The sequence below is a fragment of the Zeus faber genome (assembly GCF_960531495.2).
Source record: "Zeus faber genome assembly, chromosome: 1".
Lineage (NCBI taxonomy): Eukaryota > Metazoa > Chordata > Actinopteri > Zeiformes > Zeidae > Zeus > Zeus faber.
In genome coordinates this window covers 31836593-31859089 of record NC_137193.1, presented here as the reverse complement: position 1 = coordinate 31859089, position 22497 = coordinate 31836593, and the positions used below count along the sequence as shown (strand labels likewise).

General features: G+C 46.0%; 1 protein-coding gene across 2 annotated transcripts; it reads left to right on the top strand.

The window, feature by feature from the left end:
* Positions 1 to 4480: 4480 nt before the first annotated feature.
* On the top strand, positions 4481 to 21091 carry eepd1 (endonuclease/exonuclease/phosphatase family domain containing 1). Of its 2 annotated transcripts, XM_080011735.1 has the most exons (8): positions 4481 to 5661; positions 11848 to 11899; positions 13743 to 13835; positions 17110 to 17220; positions 19206 to 19340; positions 19461 to 19599; positions 20021 to 20215; positions 20574 to 21091. In XM_080011735.1, exons 1-8 carry the CDS (start codon positions 4808 to 4810, stop codon positions 20762 to 20764), a joined length of 1770 nt encoding a protein of 589 aa, XP_079867861.1. In that variant the 5' UTR covers positions 4481 to 4807; the 3' UTR covers positions 20765 to 21091. The 2 variants fall into 2 exon arrangements, with proteins under 2 accessions (XP_079867861.1, XP_079867862.1); XM_080011736.1 differs by lacking the exon at positions 13743 to 13835.
* Positions 21092 to 22497: the final 1406 nt, after the last annotated feature.

Here is a 22497-nt window from a genome sequence, read left to right as displayed (position 1 = left end):
CACTCACGCCTCACGCCTTTTATGCGCTGGCGCAGGTTGCAACGTCACGACTTTCACTCACGGCATCCACACTCTTCTGCCAACTCGGCAGAGATCCCGGTATTTTGTTGGGAAAACTCTCCAAGCCTGCTCGGTCACTGGAGTCAAGTGAAGGGAGAGACTGGAAATAGCCGCATACCCAAAGCCTTTGTAAGTCAGGTTTAAAAGATACTCTCTTAATCATTTGCAATATATACACTACTCACAAAAAGTTAGGGATATTTGGCTTTCGGAAGAAGTTCACGCTACAGTGATATTATTTCATGAAAGTAGGGCATTTAAGTAGCAGCATGCAATGGTGATTTCCTCATCTCAAACCATTTATTGAAACAAAAGCCAACAACAGTGGTGGGTTTACCACAACAAAAAATGTCAATGTCTCAATAACTTGTCATGTGCCCTTGAGCATCAATTACAGCTTGACAAGCACGTCTCATGCTGTTCACAAGTCGACTTATTGTCTGCTGAGGCCTGGCCCCCCACTCTTCTTGAAGGGCGGCCCTCAGGTCACTAAGGTTCTGGGGTACAGAGTTACGAGCCTCTACACGGCCACTCAGCTGATCCCATAGGTTTTCTATGGGATTCAGGTCTGGAGAAAGTGCAGGCCACTCCATTTGAGGTGCCCCAGTCTCCAGCAGCCGTTTCCTAATGATGGGACCTCGAAGAGCTGGAGCATTGTCATCCATGAAGATGAAATGAGGCCTGTGTTGTTCATGCAGGGGCACAATGACTGGATTAATGATGTTATTCAGGTAGCATGGGCTTGTCACTGTACCATTCACAAAGTGTAGGGCAGTTCTGTATTGACTAGACACACCTGCCCACACTGTAACACCACCACCACCAAAGGCTCGTCTGGTGACAACAGTGGCTGATGCATAGCGCCCTCCTTGACGTCTCCAACATCGTTGGCGGCCATCATTTCTGCTCAACGTGAATCAACTTTCATCAGAGAACAGCACTAAGGCCACTGGTCCCTCGTCCAGCGTAAATGCACACTTGGGTGCCTCTCACCTCCCTTAAATGTGCCTGGAGTTGAGTGGCATTCATCATTGGGATGTGCCAAAGGACGTCCACTTCTATGCTTTTCTGTGACTCTTCCAGTCTCTCTGTATCTCTGTTGCAACCTGCTGATGACACTCTGTGACACTCTAAGCTCAGTGGCCACTTCCCTCTGAGAACATCCTGTTTGAAGCCTCTCAATGGCGAGGTACTGTTGATCAATTGTTAGGTGTCGTCTTGGTCTCATGATGTCAAAATGTGAACGGCATGATGAAGAGAACTGTTTAAATACCAATTCTAATTGAACTAGGAAATGTATTGGTCGATTCATGGATCAAACACCTGTTGTGAATTTTGCCGTTCAGCTCCTTGTTAGAGAACAGCAAGTTGTGCAAAAAGTACTGAAACATTGAACAGTTGGACATGTGCATTCAAAAGTTTAGAGAAGGTCAAATTAAGTTCAACTGTAAAGGTTATAGTGCATTTTAGGTTCATCCTGAAATTTCACCCGAAAGCTGAATATCCCTAACTTTTTGAGTAGTGTATAAAAGAATGGAAGACTGAGCCTTTAGAATTGTCAACTGTGCCCTTGCCTACTAGTTTGTTCAAACAAAACTGGGCCTTTGGACTCCCTGCCGCTGTGTGGAATAAAATCAACACAAACACATGGCTACTGCAATATCACGCCACTGCCCCCTTCTCCACCTCACTGTCAAATTGTTATTTGGGTCTTTGCATGCACTCGATGATTGGTCTGGTGTGTAGCCTGGTCCCCCTGAGTAGAGAAGCCCTTGACCAATCACTAAAGCCTGTGTTTCAACCTCCATCGTAAGATCTTGGCTGATTGTACGTGGAAATGAGACTGCAATGCAATCTCACTGGAAATGGAGCTTTGAAATGGTCCAAGGGTCAGACAGCGGAACGGGGGATTTTTGCAGGGACCCTTTGGACAGCTACTGAGGACTACACCTGACCGTGGTTCTTTTGTCCGCCACATCATTGGGGTCAATACAGAGTGAACAAAGGTCAGGCACAGCTTAAGTGGTGGAATCATGTGTGGTGTCTCCTAAACCGTTTCCTGACATTTAAACCCCAAAATCTATACGTTCAATTTAACAGATCATGGTGTATCCACAAGCTACTTTACCTGACCTACCAAGATATACTGTATGTGGTATTGTAATAATAGAAAAAGCAGACACTCCACCTGCCCTAGAAGGGCCAGGCAAGCTGCACCAAGGGAATCTTTTTTGGACATGCCCTAGTGGTTGCTAGGCTGTGCTGTCGGAGGCCTCAGACCTCCCTGCTTCCACTGGCAGAGGATCCAGGTCTTACATAAGCACGCTTGCTCACCCACTGTCTGCTACCATGGCACCACGGCCTTTCTGCCAAGCGGTGCTTCTTCCCTAGTCTGATCCAAGCACTCTGAGCATGCTTAATTGCTGACAATGACCTCCTTCTGTGGAAGCTCCAGCACTGCTGGAGTGGCTCCAACAGACCAGGCAGACTGACAACAGGAAGAAAATGTGCCACTGTCAACGTCTTTCTTTGAGTGAGCCTTTTTGTCATTGCACTCGAGATGGGTCTTACGGTAAGGTGTTATACGGCAGGCTTATAGATCTTAGAGCTCCATAGCCGGTATCTATAAACCTTCGGGGGAAAGGAAATGGAGCACTGTCTGCAAATATAAACCCCTGCAGTTTCATGAAAATGTTGTTTCGAACTTGCTATCGACTTGCTGTGTGTTTGTGTCTCTGGGGTGCTATAATTAATTGCATGATCGTTGGCGAATGGCTCTAGGGACAAAATTATGAAAAAAAACAATTTGAAGGATAAAGGGCCAAGGGCTTCCCTTGGTCTCAATCCACGGACCATCGCCAGTCTTCAGTTTACAGATTGACCAAGGCCAAGAACCTTTGGCTGCCAGAGCTAAAGGTTTACAAATATTCGGAGAAAGGCATGACATAGGACTATACTGGCAGAGAAACTAGATCATCAGCGTCTGCACGGCCTATCACTTTCATATGGGCGTGGAGTCCAAATCATCTTAACTGATTTGGATTTGATACAACTCCATGGCCATTACCATTACCCATTGAGCCTTTTTAAGCCTCTGAACTGAGCTCAGCTTGTCCGTCCGTCCATCCTTCCTTCCGTACATGCGTATGTAGGTCCGTCTGTTTCATTTTCATGAACGCGATCTCAGCAACGGCTTGAAGGGAATTCCTTCAAATTTGGCACAAATGTCCACTTGGACTCAAGCATCAACTGATTAGAATTTGGTGGTCAAAGGTCAAATGTACACTGCAACTTGACTGGGTGGCGGGGGCAAACAACCGCAACCCGGTAATTCTAGTAATTCTATGAACTCTGCCCCTGAAGATTATCTTTCTGAATCTTATAAGCCTTAGGCTACCTGCCGAATCCCATACACACAAACACACACACACACACACACCAGTTACTCAGCTTTTATCCTCATTGCATAAGAGGAAAGTTCAGGCAGGGGGTGGGAATGCCAAAGCCACTGGAGACATGGAACACCCTGATTCTAAATAGAGGTGTGATTTTAAGAGGGTCATGGACGGAGGCTAGAGATGCCATGTTTCCTCTGCATCTCCCACTCTGTGCCAATTTGTTCTTGAAGCCTCTCTGGGTCATAAAAGGCAAATGCTGTGGCCAGATAACGCAAAAGAACAAGGTAGAATCATGGGTATCAGTGTTGAAGCAATGGGGCGTAGTCGATCATATACTGGGCATAATCTTAAAGGCTTTCCAGGTTACTGGACAGGATATGTTGCATTTGTAATCACTGTCCCTTTGTAGTTTCAGTACTTATTACCATTTGGATAGGATAATTGCATCACATGAATTCTAATTGAAACCTCCCCATTGAGAAACACACAGTGACATGGAAACACCCTACTTGGCTTAGATCACTGGGGAAATCAAAGACTGATGAACTTATCTCAATTTCTAATTGTCAATTACTCATATATTTGAACGAGGTGTTGAAAAAAATGAATAAAGTTTTGTAAGGTAGAAACAGAAACTACGCAACTTTCTTGGCAAGATCACGGAAAACAATCGGTTTATCTGGAGTGTAACTTATTGTATTACATAGAATCAATCTTGAATAAAGGATCATAGCCACATATATTGGGTTTACATGCCCATCCTCCGGGGAGAAATTTGAATTTCGTTTTGGAAGCTCCAGTCTATAGAGAATTGGTCTTTTGGTCTTTGTTTTTTGTTTTTTTTTCCCGGATAAGGTGTATCGTCGGGACTACTCACCACATGCTATGTTCTTATAGTCGGAACAGATAGTCAGTGGAAAGGTAAACGAGGCCTATCAGATAATAATCGCAGCAGAGGACAGAAAGCGTTTGCCCGTCATGCCTCCAGACTCAGAGTCCACACACACACACGCACACACACCTCCGCACTTCTTCCACTCGCTCCTCAGTCTCTGTTGGGAGGCTGAGCTGGCAGCAATAACTTCGGTCTGTCCTCGATCAAAAGATTTATCCAGCCTTTAAACAACAGCTGTTCTGCGGGGTATTACGAGATAGGTTCGCTTGGACGTGTGGCGACAACGTGACGGTGAGATCCGCATGCCTCGTACCGAAATGATCCGCACGATTCCCACGCCTGCGGTCCGCGGGTGAAACGCGCATCGTTCGCCGGCCAGCCGCGCTCCGCTTCCCGCCGGTCTACGAGAGCGTCTCTCGGACCCGCTGTGATCCGGCGGTCCGTCCAGTCAGCCATGGGGGGGAACCTGGGGTGTCACCGCTCCATACCCCGGGACCCCACGGATTTCTGCAACAACAAGCGCAAATTCAGCGCCGCCTGCAACTTCGGCCACATCATGGTGAACCAGGAGCGGCTGAACATCAACGCGGCCACCGAGGAGGAGCTCATGACGCTGCCGGGGGTGAACCGCGCCGTGGCGCAGAACATCGTGGAGTACCGCGACTGTATCGGCGGCTTCAAGAAGGTGGAGGACCTGGCGCTGGTGAGCGGCATCGGCGCCACCAAGCTGGAAATCATCAAGGTGGAGATCTGCGTGTCCAGCCGCACCGGCTCGTCGCAGCACTCGCCGTCGTCGTCGCTGCTGCGCAAAGACCCGGAGCACCCGCCGTGCAGCGGCATGAACGTCAACACGGCGACTCCCGCGCAGCTCATGAGCATCCGCGGCATCACGGAGAAGATCGCCAAGAACATCGTGGCCTACCGAAGCGAGCACGGCCCGTTCCGGAGCATCGAGGACCTGGTGCGGGTGGAGCACATCAACTGCTCGCTGGTGGACAAGATCCGCTTCCAGGTGTACGTGGAGCGCTCCAGGACGCCGTCCACGAACACCAACGGCGGCGTGACCTGCCCCACCCGGTCGCACCCCAGCCCGACCTCTTTCAGCCTCGGCAGCGAGGACCTGGACTTGCCGCCCGGCGGGCCCACGCAGATGGTGTCGGCGCGGCCCGCCGTGGAGCCTCCCGCGGGGCGACCGGACGGGAGGGCCGCGGTACGGGTGTCCACCTGGAGCCTGCAGGGCTGCTCCTGTGAGAAGGCCAACAACCCCGGCGTGAAGGAGGTGGTGTGCATGACCCTGCTGGAGAACGAGTACGTAGATTTCCATCGAGTTGTTTATTCTGTCAGACGAATAGAACCCAGCGACTGGTACATTAACACATACTTTTTTGTTTGTTCTGTTTACGTGTTTTATTCCCACTTCACAAAACCACAGCAGGTGCCGCACAATGCAGGCATTGAGAAAATAAAAACAAGAAGGCAAATAATTATTATTGTCGTTAGGTTCTAAGGTTAAATGTGTTTCAATTAAATTGAACCCAAATCGATTCTCTCCGCCCGTCAACACAAAACTCTGCCGTCAACGAGAAAACAAAGCTGGGCAACCAGTTGATGTTGAAAATAATAACTTCTATTTAATGATTAAATATAATGCTTAAATATTATTTGGGATGTTTTAATTTATACGTTTTGATACGTTTATAATTGAGCATATCAAGGTTTATTTAATTGAGCATATCAAGGTTGTGATGACGTTTTCTATTTATTGTTCTTTTCAATTTATTGTTTAAAAAGGGATAAAAAAAAAAAAAGAAGTAATTCCAGTATATTAAACATATTAAGGTTGTTCTATGTGCAGGTAGAGAGAGAGAGTAGATAAGACAGCCCTCTGTGGATCCATGCTGCTACCCAGGTGGTGTCTGGTTGGAATTGTTTTGTCATATTACTCATTGAACAAATTAGTTTGCAATTATTTTTCCGCCTTTGATCTATATCAGGCCAAATGTGTTGACTCACTGTCAACTCCAAACTCTCAGAGCCTTTGTTTTGTTGAAAGGTGTTTTCACAAACATAAACCTGTTGAGTCACATGTGTCTAGGGGCCCAGTGATTGGTGGGATGCCTTGGCACGCTGTTGAATTTGCAGGGTGCCCGGAGCTGAGTCGGCGGGAAACGGACACATGGGGGCTCGTTGCTGCGTGATACTCTGGTTCAAACGGTCCAAACCGGTGTCCCTCGCGCACCCGTCATATGATCCACCTGTGTCGTCTGTGTAACCGCACGCCCTGACCCGCCTTACGCCAAAGTGCAAGTTGGAGTGGGCAGCCGCTCGGGAGAGCAGGTCGTCCAGTGATCGGAAGGTCGCCGGCTCGGTCCTCGCCTCCTGCGCGCACGCTGGCGTGTCCTTGAGCAAGACACTCGACCCCTAACCGCTTCAGATGGCTGCGTCCATCGGTGTATGAGTAAATGTAAGTCGCTTTGGAAGGAAGCGGCAGCTAAATGATATCAAGTAAGTTTCGGAGCAGCGGGCTGAGCTGTGTTTGCACAGCGATCACAAGATCCCAGGAGGAGTTCACCGTCTGGGCTAAACCTTCTAGCCCCCGGGAGGGAGAGAGAGGGAGAGGGAGGGAGAGGGAGGGAGAGAGAGAGAGATAATGAACTCCCACTTAGCAAAGGTTACTGCACTGCAAACTGTGCGTCCCTGCTACTAGTGCCTCTTGCTTATCCTGGTAATCAGTGAGCCATTAGTCTCTCTTCACTGCCCCCCACCCACCACATATGCAAACACACACACACACACACACACACCCTTGGCCAGACCGAGAGGAAGCAAAACAGCCCTGCTCGCTCACCAACAACAGGGGTTAATGGAGTTCATCTGTGAACAGGAGCCTGTCTCTGCTGTAGTTGACTCATGACAATGCAAAACAAACAGCCTGACTTTCTGCTCACGAATAACCGCGCTGCCTCCCTTGGGAATATTCCCGTTTACATGTAGACTTTGATTTGAAACCGTATCGACCATTATGTAACCGCTCTCATGCCGCAAATCCACAGAGTCAAATTCCATATTGCGCATGAAGTTTACAGTGCTTAGTGATAGTGCGAGAGCCTGGAATTCGGCAAAGGATGTCGGAGTCACACCGCAGTCACAGCAAGTCCATGTATCCCACATTTCTGACAAACGAATGAATTTGAGCACCGAAGCTTCAAAATGTCAAGCTCTCTGTAAAATGTGACGTGTGATGATCCGAGCTGGACGGCCCTCTTTGCCACGAAATAAAACCGTTTAGTCACACTCGCTCTGCCTTTCGCCCAGCCAGCTGTGTCAAAGAGCCTTTTGACGACAAATCATTTACTTAGATCAGTGTCTTTCCACCACTGCGCCCTGAGAGCTCCTCAGTTGTGGCGTTAAACCTTTTCAAATTCCATAAAAAAAAAAAAAAAAGACATAATTGAAAGTACCCCTTGTGTTGCAATGCTCGCTGTACTAATGAACCAAGACAGGATAGCAGCCCCACGTTCATCAGAACAGTTTCACAGAAAGCGAGCACAATTAGTAGGCCAGAAAAGGAGATTATTTGTTTATCACCGGTTGCCATGGTATCGCTATTACGTGACGTCAGATTACCAACCGCAGCAGAAACATCGAGGCAGGAAGGAACAGGAAGGGGAATTGTTTGAAGGTGGCCTTTTAAAGCACAAGTTACCAGAGCACACTGGTGTTTTCTGCTGTCATATGATGCCTTGAGTCATGGCTTTCAGAGTTAAATGAGAGACTCCTGATTGGGGAAGTGCGGCTGCTCTTAGGTCTGATAGTACACATGGGCTTCCGGCAACCCTGTTGAAACAGGAAGGAGGAAAAAAAAAAACACACGCACCCAAGGCCTTTTCACGTTGTCCTTAAACAAACCCGGCCTAATCCCATCTTGAAACTGTAATCACAGGAGTCAGAGGAGGCACCGTGGTGTGTGTGTGTGTGTGTGTGTGTGTGTGTGTGTGTGTGTGTGTGTGTGTGTGTGTGTGTGTGTGTGTGTGTGTGTGTGTGTGTGTGTGTGTGTGTGTGTGTGTGTGTGTGTGTGTGTGGCCGATCGCGGCCATTTGCAGGCCTTTCAATCATTCACATAAACGAATCAAAGGAGCTCCAGATCTCTCCACGGGGCACGTTGGAATTGATGAATCAGATGCGCCCGTATTTCTCCCGGCCGCGTTTTAGTGGCGATGGGCAGACGGAGCCGAGACAGCGGCCCAGCTTGCAGGTGATGAAGGTGCTCGCATCGCGACTGTGCTGCATCCAAAATTGCGTATTAGCATACTATTTAGCGCGGTGCGCTAGCTTGCGAGTCTGTTTGATGCATAGTACGGTTCTGGACATACCAAATAGTGTGTACCAGTACCAGGGTGACATACTATATCCCATGAAATATCATTGTATCTGTACGCCATAACAACAACCTACAATGGCTGCTGCTGTTGCTCTTGTTACCGTCAATCCCACCCTTTATATTGCTGTTTGTTGAGCTCTGTGTGCATGTGTGCATCTGGATCTAGGTGTATTTGCTCTGTACTGGATTATTACGGGAAAGACTCGAGAGGTGTTGGCAGCTAGACACCATCACCATTAGACACCATCATTCCTTAGAGACCTCCGGGAAAAAAAAGCAGCACTCTCAATTGGTTTGTAGACCACATAGTGGTTGCTCCTGAGACGAGCATCCAGGAGACAGCAGACCGGGGGGACTTTAAGATAAGATCCGATAACATCTTTAGAAATTCCCGGGGAGGGGGGGGGGGGGGCGAAGATTCAGAAGTTTAGTGTGCATGTAAACGCACTGAGAGATTTGGGCAGGAACTATAACTTTTGAGGAAAGCAAGTTAAACTTGTTTAAACTTGTAAACTTGTGTTTTTAAGTGTTTCAACTGGTGAAAAATCTGTGTTAGCAACATGGACGGAGGCAGGAATTTCATCGTCATCTGAAGGGCGGTGGGGGGGGGGGGTTCTGGACAGTTTTGGAGGTGCAGAGATCATGATGGGAAGGGGACGGTGATGCTTGGAAGCCCTTGCTTGGAGCTGACGCAGGCTGTTGGAAGCGGGGGAGGGGACTGGGGGGGGGGTGCAAACGCGCTCATGTGGAAAATTCCATTGGAGCGGCACTTTATTATGGGTGGAGGATGAGGGGGAGCTAGCGGGCATTGCCAAACCCAGCCAAACCCTGGTCTCTAACTGCTTTCCTCCAACTGTTTTTACACAAGAATATCCCCAGAGACATGTTACTACGACCCAAGGTCGCCTGCGCTGCTTCCGCTCATCGCTTTTGGTTATGCAATCACGTCCATGCCCTCAGATTTTTGCCTTAATCTGATAAATACCAAAGCAGGGGATCTGTTTTGGCTTTCATCATGGCGTGTTTATTTGTAGATCTGTACTCTGACACACACAGTAAATCACTGGAAGTGTCTGCTTGACGGCGAGAATGGCCTCTATTGTCGTGGTGACATTGAGGACTCACTCTTGTCTCAATCGTAATGCGGGGGAGTGGAGTAGTGCATGTGTTCTTTATGTTTTGTTGGTTTTGCCTGTGTATGCACCATCAGCACCAACTAATTCGCCATCAATTTTCACTGACTCTTCATTTGCCCTTCATGCGTGTTGACTGCAGACGATTCGGACGGATGGATTCGGACTGATCCCAAAACCGAGGGATTAGTCTGAATCCTGGGGCAGGACGCCGCAGTACAGGACGAGCTAAAATATGCTCTTGGGACTGCTATGCTAGTAGTCTCCGAGAGTCTGAGTTTTAATTGTAGTACACCTGGATCCTACCTTGGGGAGAGGAAAGGCGCTGCATCGCTCCCGGACCCGACGAGTGCCGACCGCAGAGCTGTGCATTCTTTGTAAAAACTAGGATCCACTAATTGCCACCTGAGTGAGACTGCCATTTTCTGATCTCTTGCTCTCTCTGTCATTGTGTAACATGGATTTGGGCAGGAAAAATGGTATGTATCTCAAGGACTGTGGGCTGTTCTTCAGCAAATCACAACCTTGGGTCCTTGATTTGATATGACTGTGGCATATTTTGGTCTCTACAAACTTCCCTACAATCCTAGGTCTTTATAACGCAGTGGGACTGGTTTGAAGGTAAGCAGACGCAATACAGGGTACGCTCGTTTCTATGGATGTGTGGCAAAGCCCCAGGGGCCTATACAGGCAGCCCTAAAGGACAAGGGTATTTGCCCGCTAGATTTCTAATCGTAATGGCTCTTAATACCCGCAGCACTGCAATAGCCTGTTATATAACCCTTGCCTCCTAGCCTCATTTTGAAACCCACTCAATGCATCAGCATTACATCGCTCTACTTCACGACAATCCCTTTCCACTTTGGCCTTTTGAGGGACGGGCCAATATAGACTCTGACTCAGCCCTTGGAACGAGGGAGGCCCCACTGTTAAGGAAAGTCATTGAACTTGGGTCTGACGTTGTCATGTGGCGTGTCCTTTGGGAGGTGCTGGTGATTAAGCCTAATCAAAATGGGAGAGGGAGCGTCTATTGGAGCCCTGTGAACATGAAGAAGGAATCTGATGGGAATTTTATTCATTACTTGGAATTTCTTAGATTACTTAGTAGACTTATGTTGCAACTCAAGCCTTTGTTGAATGAAATGCTTTATGTACCGCCACGTGACGCGTACTGCTAAGCAGAGAATTGGGTTCACAGCTCATTTCACTGCATTTTCTCGCGTCGATAGATTATAGTCACATAGAAATGCAATTCTTTCAAGGACCACTGCAAGAGCATGGAAACACAGTGGGCCACAGTAATGGAAGTCAGTCTGGTGCAAAGCCCTTCTGATATAACTGCACTCAGAGGGAGCCAGGCTTCCTTAATGTCCGGCAGTGGCAAACATTTCACTGATTGAAAGGGGGGCAGAAAAAAAAAAGGTGTTATGCAATGTAATGTGTAGCTGCCGCTAAGGATTAACTTAGCGACTGAGGTCAGACGGCACAACTGATTTACTGTCCCTTCGTCTCAGTACGTCAAACTTTCGATGTTTCAGAGTAAGGTGCGTTCTGAAAGAGCCGGTGGCAAAATCCATCTACAGTGCAAAAAACAAGACAGTCGGTGTTTTTTGCATTTTGAGCCATAAAATGTTAATTTAAATAGTATTTGGTATAAAGCGGCATAGGTTTATCCAAGCTGAAAGCCCCGTTCACTGTGAAATAAAATTGTTTCTTGGCATATGTTCTGTCTCCAACTAGTATTTTGAGTCTTTGGCGTGAGTCAATTACTATATAGAAAATCTTTCACCCCAACATGTTAGTTTGTGTTGATTAATTTTGCATTAACCTTGAGGAAGTGAGATTAATGCTTCACTGTTCCCGTCTAGGCTCATATCTGTTGTGTCAGCCGTGCATTTAACTCTTTGTCTCCATAAGACTGTATAGCTTTGGTATGACACAATCAAATAATTGGGATTCACCCCTCTTTGTGTCTTCTAGCATCAAGTTACTGGCGGTGCAAGACCTTCTGGACAGGGAGGCCCTTGACAAGGTACGGTAGCATCTCGCCACATCATTTCATTTGACAGCGCTTCCACACCTTGTTTGTACGAGTGCAAGCGGAAGGGGGCCCAGACGACCGGTCTCTGCAAAAAATTAAATAAAAGCCGAGCTGCCTGAGTGCCTTAGTCTGTGCGCTTTGTCAACGAGGTGACTCAGCAATTTGGCAAATGAACAGGAAAAAGGCCACAAAAACCAGAATTGTGCACAGTGTTTGTCGTTTAATCCTTTTCCCCCTATAATAATGCTAATGCCTCTTTGATGGCTGTTCTGCGTTGTATTGTCTTCTACCGCGTCTGTCTCTCGCTTCCTCTCTTGCACACTCCCATATGTAAACGTCTCCACTTTCTGGGGTCGCATTTGGATTTGAACTGCGTCGGCTGTGTTACGGCAGCCATAAATATGACTGGGATGGCTATGTGTGGAGGCCGTCTTCTACACAAGTGCGAGAGATTTAAAAAAAACAAACGGCAAAAACAAGGTGCATGATACCAATCCCGCAGGCTGCTATCGTGTACCCCACCTCTCTCTGGCGCGGCGAGACGGATCGTATCTTCAAAGCTGCCGTAGCCGCGGTGCCAACGTAGCCTCCTATAGTGTGAAAACACAAGGCTAGCTGAAGGAGAGGGCCTTCCTTCTAAATCACATGAAACTAGACGTTTGTTTGTTTGTCTATTTATTTATTTATGTATTTATTTATTTATGTATTTATTTATTTTTAAGTGGAAATCCATAAGATTGTCCGTGTTGGGTGAATAACAATAGAAATCCCCAAATTCCAGCGGCGGACCCCGCCACCAACAATGGAAACAGCACGTTGAGCAGGACATACACAACGCAAATACACTGAATCTTAGTTTGTTTCTTCGTAAAAAAAATGCCAACTAAAAAAAGTATCAAATATGGAATTAATTTTCAACAAATTCATCTTGCGAATTCCCACTTTAACAAGGTTACTTCAGGTTACTTTTTAAAAAGAACTTACAATGGTTCGAATGAAGGAAGATGGTTTTAGGGGGGGGGGGGGGGGGGGACTTTCAGACAGCAAGGGCAAAAATACAGGAAAAATGTGGGTGACGTCCTGCGGTGTAAACGTAGTGGTTGTCGTCATCAGTTTTAGTTCCACAGCTATTTAGGATGGTGAAGTACTATGTTTGTGTAGGTTGTACAAACTCTAGCTTTAACAATATAAAATAAAAACAGTATTTTTAAAACACAGGGTCTCTCCGCATCGGAGCGATGGGCACAGCGGTACAGTCTTTTCGTTGGGTTTACGTGTACAGAAATTAATCTGAAATTAAAATACATTTAAATTTTTTATTTTTTTATTTTTATTTTTTAAAAGGGCCGCTCCATCCAGTGGTAATTCTAAGTAGAAAAATAATGAATATTTTTTGAATCAAATTGCTACATCATTTCTCCACACATTTATTCATTGGGGTCTCCTCTTGGCTGGTGGTATTTACATTGATATTTGAATGGTAAATTGGTCCAAATCAAGTTCACTAGACTTTTTTTTTTTTGAACGTCTCTGGACAGGGGTCTAAGTAAGTGTGTGAAAGTATGAACATCACAACCTGTCTGAGCACGATAAAAAGCCCAGTGTGGTTTGCAATGCCGGCTCATTGTGTTACGCCAAAACATTCGATTTAAACAGCCTACTTTGACTCCATGCAGTTGGGATAGGCTCTCATCCAAGCACGTTTGCAAGCCGCCTCCTTGGAAATATTAGAGATTACAAAAAGAAAAGAAAAGTGTTGCTTATCCCTGAAAGACAAATAATGGTACGCTTATCCAGCCAACACTTCTCGTTCTATTTTTCTGTGTCGGCCAAGACACGGAGCGGATCCTCGGTTGAGACTCCAGAGTTTGCGTGGGCGCGTGTGCAACACTCTCACCTAGAACACGGTGCCATCCCGGAGTTAAAAGTAGGTCAACAGTCCAAGGCAAATATATATATATATATATATCTATATATATATATATATATATATCTATCTATCTATCTATCTATCTATCTATCTATCTATCTATCTATCTATCTATCTATCTATCTATCTATCTATCTATCTATCTATCTATCTATCTATCTATCTATCTATCTATCTATCTATCTATCTATCTATCTATCTATCTATCTATCTATCTATCTATCTATCTATCTATCTATCTATCTATCTATATATCTATATATATATTTGCATATGTACATATGAGATAGAGATGCAGAGGAAGAGAGAGATGCGATATCTTCAGTCAAGGAGCGTCCCACATTTCCTCCCCGGTGCTCTTCCTGCCGACCGCCGAGTGTCTTTTCATTACTCTCATTCCTTCACTCCAGCAGCAGTGCGGCGTGTCACATTGCGTCAAAGGCTTCAGACTGACACTGTAATCCTCACCCCGCCCCCAAAAAAATATGCCACCAGCCTGGATGTGTCCATAGCTAAGTGTTTCGCCACCACCATCCTTTTTAAGCACTTAAAAACATCACAAACGTGTTACAAAGTTGGTTCTTGTAAATTATTTTTGTGTCCTTTTAATTTTTTAAAATAGAATATTTGAATGCAATGTATACGTGTTTAATTATCTCCTTTTAAACAATGAATACATTGTTTTGATATTCTGTATTTTGAAATGGTGCAATACAAATATGCAATATGTTTTTCCACGTGTGAGAAATAGGCCTCATTTCAAATAATTCTTTGGGACATATGCGAGGGGGGACCTTGGTTTATTTTTTTTTCACAAGGGGCCCTTGGTTGAAAAATGTTGGAGAACCCCTGTACTAGTAGATAGTGATGGAAGACTCGCAAACGATTCGTTCGTAGCGAAAAAATCTTCTGAATGACTGTGGAGTCTGAGTCACTCCAGCGAAAGACTCCACGTCAGAGCGATTGAATGTTTAACTCACAAACTGAAATGAATTAGGACTAAATTGAAGTCCAAGCCAAAAAAAAGTCACAGGTTTTTGCCATAATTCATACTGAATGTGACTGATTTACAATTTGCGTTCCACCAAAATAAATCATTGACATAATTAAATGATTCTTGTGAGAATTCCATTCACAACTCAGAACCGACTCTTGTGACTCTCATTCATCATTCATCAAAGTCGTTCCTCACTCACCAACTGAATCAAACACATTATATTACATTATGAAAATGTAACGACTCTTTACGGAGTGACTTGTCGAATCTCAAAAAGAATCAAACCTTTCGACACTACCAATAGTCCACACTTTCAGTGTGAGACTTGAGCTTGTTCTGAAGAACACAGAGCTGCTATTCCAGCTGGAACGGATGAATTCCATGAATTTATACAACCTTGCATTTTTGATCTTGCAACACAAGATCCACTTTCCATTATTATGTGGAATTTGAAACTTTTCTGCTGGCATGGTGGTTTGCACTGAAACATGACAGGATGTATTTCAAACAGTTGCCTTTTCTGCTCTGTTAGTCACCGTGTGTGGGACAGCCTTCCCTCTGTGGGCATTTTGGGCTGTACTCTGTTTTTCAGTTTTGTATCCAAGGGAACTAGTCGTGGTCTTTTTTGGAGCGCTGAGCAATGGATAATTACCAATAACCCATGACACGTTTGGGGCCGGACAAATTCAACATGCAATTCTTTTTTTTTTTTTTTTTTTTTTTTTTAACTGTGGCTTTACTTTTAGAACCGTATGGAGGGAGAGATCAGAATGAGGCTTTATTGGCCAAGTTTGCTTAGGAATCTGACTTGTTTTCAGTGACTTTCAGTACATAGCAAAGTTAAGCAAAATGTAATGAAAAAATGTACATTCGCTAGGTAGGATCTGAATAAAAAGGCATTTACAATGTGTGAAATTGTTAAGCAGCTCACGCAAAGACAGGAGAATGTGCAAAAGGTTATGATGGATAAATAGCTAAATATTTAATATATTCAGTGGTTGAACGAATGTATGAACAGGAAGTGATGTGACACACCGTTAAATGTTCATAACAGATGTGATATTCTTCCATTACATTTTGGCAGAATTTTAGCACCTAGCGTCTGCACTGTCAATTGTGCTGCGTCCTGCCTCAATCAAAACCAAATGGAAGAACTTGATCGTCCGCTCTTGAATCCAAGGTCTCCTCTGTGTGAGACGCTTCATAACCTGCATAGTTTTTGAGAATACTTTCACAGCCCCCTGCCCGCACGATTGATTAACGCTGATCACAGAAATTGAGTAATGAAATCCCTGGCAATGAACAGGCTTGATAATTTCGATTTATTGGGGGGGAGGGTGTTCTGGGCTAAGACTGCTGTACCTGCACTTTGGCTTGAATTATGGGGGCGTTGGGACGGATTGCATTATTCTGTTTTTATACTGTTTTATGATCGCTTCTTGCTTTGATTCCAAGCATGCGGGAGCAGGACATAATTCACCAAGCTGCATATCCTGCAGTTTCGAACTAAAAGCAAAGTATGGATAGTGAGAACAACTGGTGCTTGTTTTGAAATGGCAGTGTAAATCCATGTTTACAGGGAGATATATTTCACAAGTCTCTCAGCCTTCTCCTGCACATTTTTGAACCCCCCCTTTTTTTTTCTTGAGAATTGTTCCATTCTATTGCTCTTTAAGCAAAAACATGTTTTGTTTTTTGTTTTTTTTACGACCGGGCTTAAAGGTGAATTGTGGGCCCCTTCCTCTGCCGGTGTAAATATAGAAGCAGTTGAGCGGTCAGCTGAAGCAGGCATGCGAACCCCGGCCAGAATCCCTCTCCCACGCAACTTCCCTCCAATGTCTGGCATTTATTCTACCTCCGCGGCAGAGCTGCCCACGTCGGCCATTCCCCTTCACTGCGCACACTCCCCCGCTTTGCTGGGGGTTCAATGAACTTTGGCCAGAAAAATGTTCTTGAGAACTCTAGTCAGTTTTTAATGGGGGAAATGTGACACTAAAAGCAGCGAGACTTGGCTCCCACAAAACCCATTCAAAGATTGAGATATCCTGTCTTGTTGGCCACGAACCAACGAGAAGGCCCCCGAGAGAACCGACTTCCCTCAAAGGGACGTTGCTTCTGGCGGTGTTTTCAGGAGCCGTTGGACCGTTGAGCAAGACGCTCTTTTGCAACCCGAATGAGCGTGTTTTGTCACCGTTTCTTCCCTGAAGCAATGAAGCCGTGTCCATATTGTGAGCAGCAGACTGACGCCCGTTTCTCCATTTGTGTTTCTCCTAGTTCTGCGTGGAATTGAACCAGGGCACGCTCGCCAGCGTACGCAGGTGGAAAGGGCCGCGGGGCCTGTGGAAGAGCGTTGTGTCGGAGAACCCCACCGGACAATCCGACAAGGTACTGCGAGAGGTGACGCTGACACGGGTTCAAGGTTTCAGGACCTTCTTTTTTTATTTTTTTTTATTTTTTCCCGGTTTTCCAAGATCGTTCCAAGATGAGTGAGTTGGTGTGAGCTATTGTGTCCGTCTTCAGGCTTTTTTGGAAGTTGCGGGGCCCATTAAAAAGTAAGCCCTGCTGCCAACAAGCCGCGGCCAAGTGCTCAGAAGAAAAAGAGCACCAAACAAAAAAGAAGATGCCGAGGACACAGCCGTTTGTTTTGTTCTCAGAGGAAGCTGTGTGAGGATATGGGACATTGATATATGAGGCAGAGCCCCGCCCGCTCGCCCTTTGCGCTTGTGGCATTTGTCACGTCCAGATGGTTGGTCGAGATGGTGATGGTGATGGTATCCGATCTTGGGTAGAATCGGAGTACCCTCTCACCGCAGTGTTTTAAGTTGGGTCACGTCTTTCCTTCCCCTTCCTTGATCAGGTTAGAAGATTCCTAAATAGCTTGATTGCTTGATGCTATAAGGTCACGTTGCTGTGAAATGGCAGGAGGGCGGTCTGAAGATGCCGACATAGACATACTGTAGATTTACCCTTTGCATTCCACCAAATCGAATAACTTTAACTTCATTAAATGATTCCTTTTGAGAATTCCATTCACAACTCGGGGCCAAACAGACTCTTCTGAGCCAAACAGTCCTCCCTCGCTCAACGTGCGTCACATTACCTCGGATCAAATCAAACAAATCTTTTTACTGAATGACTCGTCAGGAAGTGAATCTCAAAAAATAAAAAACAGGTGAACCTCTCATCAACCAATGTCCTCACTTTGAGTCAAACTTGAGAAATCGTCTCCTGAGCTGATGAATTAGTGCAGCCTTGCAATTTTGATCTTGCAACACAAGAGCTGATTTCCATCCTTTTTTTTTTTTTTTTTTTTTTTAAGTGGAATTTGAAGAAAGATTTGCGGCACACCTGGCAGTTGAAAAACACTATTAGAGAATTATTTTTACTTACACAGGTACTCCTCATTAAACGACCAAGTTCCGTTCCTAGGACCAGGTTGTCGAGCGACTTGATCGATAAGCGAGGAGCCGTGTTATTTCACGGTAAGGGGGCGTGGCCATTGCGGACGCTAGTGTAGTGAATACTGACAAACCGCTGGAACCGGACTGAGAACGGTGATGAGGTGTATACAGTGTGTGTGTATATATAGTGTGTATATATAAAGTATATAAAGGGGGATGCGCGATGAGATGCTTGACGCTGAGACGCAGTGGTATTGTACAATACAGAGCTGGATTTAAGTCCGGACGGTCGTTAAACAGGTAGGTCGTTAAGGGAGGAGTACCTGTACTTACTTTACTTATACTGCTCGCAAACATCTTAAAGTAACAGTACTTTTACTGGAGTATACTTTTTGAGTACTTCAACTGAAGCTGCGTGTGAGAGTATTGTATGACTAGAGTCTAGATGAGAGCATTTCCCATCCTCATGTGATCGTGTTCACACAGAACGGAAAACAGAGCAGGCTTTCAAACGTCAGGTCGCCGCACTGAAATGTCCTTGTGCGTTGCCCTTTTCATGTATCCAAAGCACATCTTTATGCATCAAACTAGGCCAGCTGGCCCACCGCGTATAGCTGACCTACAGTAATGTGGTCCCGAGTTCCCGACACATGATTTACCTCAAGGCCAGAGCGGCATCTGCGTGGCCCAGAAAACCTACTAAATGTTCCCACAGTGCAGCAAAATGTCACATTCAACAGGAACGTCAGGAAATTAATATTGTAAGTGCACCAGTGTCTGAGCTGGAAACAAAGGGTTAATGTTTGCAAAGGGCAAAGAATGTCGCGGACACAATATTTCAGCTCTTGAGTTCAATCAAATGTCCACCGGCCACTGTCTGTAACCAATTTATCAAGGTTGTTGTGGCGACCGTCAAAGGAGTCCAGTCGTTCAACCTAAAATCTATTTCCTACCTTCCCCTGTTCACAGGGAGCAAGCTACTCCGGCTTTCTCTGGGACAGCTCTTCCGGTGTAGACTTGAAGGACGCCTCTGTCCTGGAACCCCCTGTTGTCAACGGCAACGGGAACCATACCTACCCCAGACCCTACCTGGCCCACTTTCAAGTAAGTCACCGTGAAACCTCTGGCCAAAGATTAAAAAAATAAAATAAAAGGACAATAGATTTGAAATGCCGTACAATGTCTTTGGTACTAGAGAGTGACTGAACTGTTTGATGCCATTAGATTGGTTTGTCGGAACTGACGCTGGTGAATGTCCACATGAGACCGCCGGCCCATTCAGGGGAGACGAACGGCAGGAACATCCACTCGGAGTTACCCAAATCCCAGCGTCTCTCCCCTGTCATCCAGGAAACACTCAAAGGTCAGTCTCCTGGTCAGAGCTTTCCTCATCGCGGTCCTCAAATTTGAAGGGTGGGGTATATCCAGGGGCGGGTGGCACAAACGGGCTAACAGGGCTCCCTATATACCATATGTACTAGACTGATATAGACTGGAAAAAAGACGGCAGGAACACAATGCCGGGCATTAATACGAAGCATGGGGACTTCTCAATCAATTTTGGAGTTAAAATTGGAAGTAAACCGATGGGGGCCCGTCTTTCCAGGTTACATACGACAAACCGGAAATGTTGTGTTTCGTGGTTTCTTTGAACGTTCTGGCTAACGTAGTTTGAAATACGAAAAGTAGCCACATAGTCGAGCGGCAATTCCCACATCCGTTTCCATTTGTCTCTTTATCATCATTCTTTTTTTTTTTTAATCTCCTCTTCTGACGGGCCCAAGGTGAGAGGGACCTGCTGGTGCTGGGCGACTTCGGCGTGCCTCCCCAGGGCCCCGAGCTGGACGTCCTGCGCAAGGAGAAGCTTCACGCCCTGGTGCCCTCCACCCGGTTCACCGACATCAGCACCCGCTCACCGCAGGGCTCCCGCTGCCTGGATAACATCTGGGTCAGCCGCTCACTCAAGAAGATTTACTCGGGTAAGCGTTTTGGCCTTGCGCGGCGGTAAACTACAGAGAAAAAGACCGTAAAGTTTTTAGGTTTTTTTTTGTGGAGGGAGGGTGGCTGCAGCAAGGTGTTGGGTACCCGCAAAGGTGTTTCAGGGGAGAAAAAGCTCTCACGGGGATGTTATATTTGCCAACAAACCTTGTATGAGCTCTTTTCATTGGATCTATTTATCTTGTTAAAATAAATTTAGTATTTTTAATTAGTAATGCCACAATGCTGTTACTTGTACTTACTGTATTTATTGTAGAGCAGAGTTGAGCTCATGTGAGTAGCTTCTCCATGCTCTTTCATCCCTGACCCCTTCTCGTGTCCCCCCCTCTCCCAACCCAGGTCACTGCGCCGTGGTGCGGGAGGGCCTGACCAATCCCTGGATCCCGGATAACTGGTCGTGGGGCGGCGTGGCGTCCGACCACTGTCCCGTGGTGGCGGAGTTCTTCGTGGACGGGACGTCCAAGGAGCTGGGCCGGAACGGGGTGGCGGTGGTGGAGAGGGGGGACTTCATGGCCAAACACGAGCGGTGACGACGACGTCGCCGCCATAGCAATGGGGATTGCAAAATGACATCGAAAAAAGCGAATAAATAAGGGAACAAAAGAAATGGACTCCTGCACGGATCTTGCTTCTGTCTCAAGTTTGCCGCGGAGCTAAAAAAAAAAAAAGGGGGGGGGGGGGTACCTGACGAATGTGAAGAAGTGCCATGCTTGCCCCCCCCCCCCCCCCCCCACAATCTTTTTATCCTTGTATAATAGACTGCCGCTAAGTATTCAGAGTCAATTTCAAAGACATATACGTCGTTCTCGCAGAGTGTGCCAACCATTTTCTATATGTATATGAAATAAAGTAAAATTGATAAGACGTTTGATTGACTTCCTGCGCTTGAAATGGTATGACGTTCAACGCGGAGAGCCGTGCTCATCCTCCCCTGCGACTACGGCTCTGTATCCAGTCAGTTGGAGAGGACCGTGAGGTCCCAACTGCGAGCCCACGGTGGCTGCTCCATTAAATGATGTAAGCCGGTCCTTTGTGTGCTCTCTTTCATCCGGGATGGTAATGAGGTGCAGTTATGGAGGTCCTTAGGAGCGAGTAGCGTATTCAGCATATGCACCGAGTGTTGCCGTCATCGCGTGGGAGCTCATTTTAAGCGGTAACTGCGCTGCAACTATTTTTATGACACCTATAGCTGATCGTCACTGATGGGCATGCCCTCCCAGGGGTGAGCTTTACGTTTCTAGGTCAGGCCTTGTGAGAGACTTGCCTGCCACCGCCCCCTTGTGGCGATTTCCATAATGACAGTGAGGCTTTTCCTCACAATTTTGGTCGTTCAATCGAATTTATTGTCCGTAACCTTTGATCATACTTTGTTTTCCATAACTTGGAACAGTAGCTGCGTCTTCAACCGCATCAAACTCTAAACCCTTACATGTGGCAGTAGTATTTCTGTAGCAAACACGCCCTTACCGGCCTGTGGTGTTAAGTACACAAGTCTAACCAGAGCACCGGTTAAAGGATACAATCGGTGTTTTTTCAACCCAGGCTTTATTCAAATGTCTGTTTCCACCATTTATTTTAACTGTTCAGAGCACAACCCTGCTGAACACTTTACTATCAGAAAGCATCTCTCTGCTGCAGTCTCTCAATGGGCTTCAGTGCAGTCCAATGGGGCAAACGTTTACATTAAAAAAAAATAATAAAAAAATTGACTTCTTTTCAAAGATGAGAAACTTACATAACCACATGTTAGGCATTTAACACATTTTTATTTAGGACTACGCTGTACTTTTTGCTATTGCTGCACTACATCCAAAGAGTAACATCGGTTACTGCAGGTTGCCTGTAGGATGTGGCGGAACTTCCTATTACTAGTGTCATACGTTGGAGCTGATTGCAGGACTAGGTCAAAAAATGGTGAACCTATAATTTAATCAGTTAAGGGGCCTGTCCTGAACTGTGGGTGGACAGAGGCCTGTCGTCCAGCATGTCAGTCTTTGTACATGCTAATCAGCAGGAAGTGTCAGTTTCCAGTTTCACGGTGAAATGGAACCTTGATGAATGAAACACCTCCAGCCAAGGGACCGTGGCAGACGGGTGTGTTTGCGCAAAGGTTTGGTGACAGGAGGATCAGCACAGAGGTAATTATTATTAAAACTGAAAACATACAAAGCCATTCGTATATTAATTCAAACTAAAGTCAGGTCGTACGAAACACACTGAAATAATATTAAAACAGACATTTTCCTAATGTTTTCAATGCCTT